General features: G+C 39.1%; 1 protein-coding gene across 1 annotated transcript; it reads right to left on the bottom strand.

The window, feature by feature from the left end:
• Window positions 1–539: 539 nt before the first annotated feature.
• Window positions 540–3277, bottom strand: prpf38a (pre-mRNA processing factor 38A). Its single transcript, XM_010780364.1, has 7 exons — window positions 3166–3277; window positions 2973–3083; window positions 2019–2128; window positions 1877–1903; window positions 1685–1776; window positions 1182–1230; window positions 540–916 (listed from the first exon to the last, which is right to left on the bottom strand). The coding sequence occupies exons 1-7, from the start codon at window positions 3238–3240 to the stop codon at window positions 871–873; spliced, it is 510 nt and encodes a 169-aa protein (XP_010778666.1). The 5' UTR covers window positions 3241–3277; the 3' UTR covers window positions 540–870.
• Between the last annotated feature and the right edge of the window lie 1174 nt (window positions 3278–4451).

Raw genomic sequence — 4451 nt, 5'->3', positions numbered from 1 at the left:
TTGAACATTTAAGTCGATACCATTCCTAGGTGAACTTAACATCTGTATGGAGTCAAATCAGTCTCAATATTAATATGCTCACAGAAGGATTCACAAATGTATTTTATGATTTATACATAAATGCGGAGCCCACGTGACTGCAACTCGCATAATTGATATCATTACGATCAATTTAGTCGATTGCAAAGCGAGCGATAACCATGAAAAACCCACAAAAAACAGGGAAAACGAGGGGCAAAAGCCCATTAAAAGTGGCCTAAATCATGGCAGTAGGTAGCCCATGCGACTACAGTGAGGTGGGCGTTGAGATCGGACCGATTATTTATTAGGGTCTGAGACCTAGGTCGGCGAAGACTCTATTGAAATCGGTCGCGCAGCGACCGATAAACCTGCGAAGAGCACCCAAAAACAGGGAAAACGACCGGCAAAAGCACAGAAAAGATTCGGAAATCATGAAAAGTGTTCCTGTTAAATCCCATCACAGATCATGACCTGGGTCCTTGTTTTACTCGGGAAACAAACTTCTCAAAACACATCACTTAATGAATCAGGGTTTTTATTTCTCAATGTTCTTAACATACAGAAAGACATTTTCTGTATTTACACAGATCCAAAAGATATCAATAATGGCTGTAATTTTCACGACGTGAACCACAGAATGAGGCTGAAAGGCTGAAGATAAAGTGAGCAAAAACATATTCTCCATACAAACTGCTGAGACCTGAGGGCTTCACATTGTAATATCTTAAAGACGAGTTATCCAACATTTGAAATGAGTTATCCAACATTTAAAATTAAAAACCTTTAGAGGCAAGTTCTCTGTCAGTTTGGAGGTAAAAAATGAAAATGAAAGATATAGTCAAAGAAACATCACTCATTTCCTTTTCGACTCTTCTTGTGACTCTTTTTTGAACTCCTGTGTTGTGAAAAAAAACATTTTTGACTTTGAATGTAGATAATTAGACAAATTGTTCACATTTCCTTACATAATTTACACTGAAGATATAAAAAATTAGGCAAAATGATTGTTCATCTGTTTGTTTTAAGAAAACAGTTATTGAAGTTGACTTCCAAAGTAAAAAAAAACATCTTTTAGAAAAATGATACCCAGGCCCACAAATTCAAAAACATTGTTATAACTTTGCGAGAAGACAAACAAAGCAAACAGTAGCACCACTCACCTCTCTAGGGACTTTGAGTGGCTGCGGTGTCTGTGGCTTCTGTGGTGACCTAGTAGAAAACAATGATAGAATAAGTAGCGAAAACCATCATCAAATCATCCTTCACACTCGCAATTGGTTTTCTTTTTTAAGTAAAAACACCCAAGTGAGGGAATAAAGATCAGCAGTTTCCAAATGATGACATAAAACTATAAGTTGTGTTTCGCAGCGATAATTAAAAAATAAACAGTCCAAGTAAGATGAGGTAGAATGAAAGAGTTTCCTCTATAATATTATAAATATTTGCATTAACTGTTGTGTTAAAAAGCTACATTTGCAATAACACAGAATAAAATCAAACATTCATTTATACGTAAAGATTATGTTCAGGTGTTGTTATATCAGATTATATTAAGAGGTCTTTACAACAATTTACATATATGAGGGAGCAGAATGTTAAAGAAAGTATATGATTACCAGTAGTGTGGCATAGTGTTTTTCTGAGTTCCCACACAGGAACCTACCTGGGGATTTGGAGCGGTGGCGGCGGTCTCTGGAGCGGCTGCGGTGGCGGCGAGGGCTCTTGCTGCGATGGCGGTCCCTCCGGGGCGATGGGCTATGTGAGTTCACACAAAAAAGGGAGAGACATGAGCTTGAGCTTAAAGTATTATATTTAAAAAAAGGTGACAAAGGAGTTTAGCCAAAAGCAAGCATACGTTCGCCTCTTTGGCGATCGGCTCCTCCTGGAGAAAGAAAAATGAAACCCACAAACGGATAAGAGCTATATTCACAATAATTAAATACATTTACAAGAATGTAGTCATTTTAGGTGTTATTTTTTATCATTGAAACACAAACCGTCTTGGGGAGCGACTGCGTCTGTAACGTGGCGAAGGAGAGCGACGTGGTCTGTCGTCACGGTAACTGTCGCGGCGTCTGTGGGGCTCAGGGGTCTGGAGTCTCTCTGGCTGCAGGGGGAAATAACGACACACATTTTAAAAAGGCCCCACACCACAATTAACTGATCCTGTAAAACGTTTGCTCAGTGGATTCATTATTTGGGTGACTTCAGTAACTCAAACATTCTGTGTGACACAGCTGGCCTTCTGTTCCATTCATTGTATTAATCTTAATTGTACAATTATCTAAACCAACTTTGTGTGAAACAGCTGTAAAACACAGTATTACATTTGTGTGCTGATCATGGCAACTACATCTACAGCTGTCACTAACTTGTACAAATAAATATCCTACCTTTAATGATCAAAAGTTTAATTGAAAAGGTTCTACAGACTGACTTTCTTTAGAAGGTGTAGAAAAAAGCTGTTTGGTATGTATAAGGAGATGGGATTTTGTTTTAATGTAGAGATAACAAAACACATTGTCTCTCCTGGAACACATTTTGTGTCGTTCACATGACAAATGACAGAAAGTTTTTTTTTTATAGAAAAAGAAATTGGGAGAACCGAATTTACAGGAAATCTGGAAAAATGTTATCCACAACTGCTCTGCAAACATTAGAACATACCCTTTTCAAGAGGAACAGCTTAGGATTCATCGTGTTAATGTCAGGGAGGTTACAGTCTCTTTATTGCTGTACACAAACCTGATGTTGTCTACCACCACGACCTGAGGAAGTAGAGAAACCATCGCTCCTTACTCAATCTACACTGCTAACTTATCAAAGCCTGGGTCGATTTGGCATGTTAAAGTGTATGACCCTAGCTGCCATCTGTAATCATTATTATTGTTGAACTTCAAAAGCACACAGGTTTTCACATGTAGTCAAAAAAGCTAATTAAATGTTAGTACCTTCTCTTCGTCCTCTTCTTCTTCATCACTGCTCTCTACCTCGTCCAGATCCTCCTCCAGAGCGCTGATACGTGGGTCTAACATTTCAGCCTCCTCCAGAACGTGTCTCTTCTATTTCACACACACACAATCAGTGGTGTGAACACTTGAATAAAGGTCTGTGTGTGCATGTACAGATGTGATGTGAACATACCTGAAGCCGAGGAAGAATGATGTCACACATCCTCTCTGCGTGAAGGAGCTCATCAATGAACTCGTCAACATGCATCAGTTCAAACTCTATCACGGTGGGAACAAAAGAACAATTTAAATGCATCTATAAAACATTGTTAAATTGTCTTTAAACACTACCTAGAATTGTATTTAGGCCCAATCACAAATGATTTAAACAACCAAGGCAAGACCCGTGTTCGGATCCAGCCCGTGACCATGTGCCGTGTGACATTCCCCCCTTTCATTGCTATCACTCAAATAAAGGCACTGGTTGCCCAAAGAAAATCTTGAAAAAACATTAACAACAAAAAACATCCGTGGCAAGACAATACTGTTTTAACAAGAAAAAATGGAGGGCACGATTAGGCATAATTAAAGTCGTCAGATAACTTTTCCAAAAGTTTGCAGGGATTTCTTTCAAGCCAACACAACTGTATTAGTCTGTAATGGCAATGTGATTCTAGGCAAGTAAAAACAGACAGGAATCACAGAATTGTCCTTTGCCCTGACCTTCTGAACAAGTTCAAAATGGGTTAGAAACGCTTTTTTTTCCTTTCTTTGAACTGAGGGATGGGAATAAGCTAATGAAAGACACAGAATGTATTGCGTTTCCTGGCGTACTTCTTATTTTGCATAAACTTCATGGTGTTATCAAAGATGGTACCAAGATATTTGGACTGGTTAACAACACCATCTCATCACTTTGTATAACAACTGTGTTTGTCTTGATATTGTTCCTCCAGAAATCAAATTCCCATCTCTTTGACCCAGCAGTGTGTTGCCAAAGCACTTCTTAAAACATGGAAAGTGTTCCTGTTGAGACCATGACAGGAGGGCAATGGTTGATGGTCGGAATGGATGCTCAGTCATTGGTGTAGAGCAGGGGTCGGCAACCCGCGGCCCACGAGCCGCATGCGGCCCTTTAAGCCCTCTGCTCTGGCTTCTTTGAGCTTAGACAAAAATAAGAAGGAAATAAAATAAAAGTATTTGTAGGACTATTTACATTTTCTTGCATGGTTGAAAATGTTTCGTATCTTGTATTTTGAGGTGATACTGTGACACATAAATAAAAAACAAAACGGTTTTAATTAGGTCAACTAAAATATGCGCTACGGTCCCGCTCGAGCGCCTTTTCCTGCGGGTGAATAACCTGACCCCCGGCTCGATGAGCGAACTATGGATAAATCAAAGAAAAGTATCGTAGGAACACAGGATTTAATTCTGCGTGGACAGAGTTATATGCTTTCACAGCAAACAATGCTGGTT

Source organism: Notothenia coriiceps, unplaced genomic scaffold, assembly GCF_000735185.1.
Source record: "Notothenia coriiceps isolate Sejong01 unplaced genomic scaffold, NC01 NC01_scaffold00021697, whole genome shotgun sequence".
In the NCBI taxonomy this organism is placed as follows: Eukaryota; Metazoa; Chordata; class Actinopteri; order Perciformes; family Nototheniidae; genus Notothenia; species Notothenia coriiceps.
This window is presented reverse-complemented; position numbering and strand designations above follow the sequence as displayed.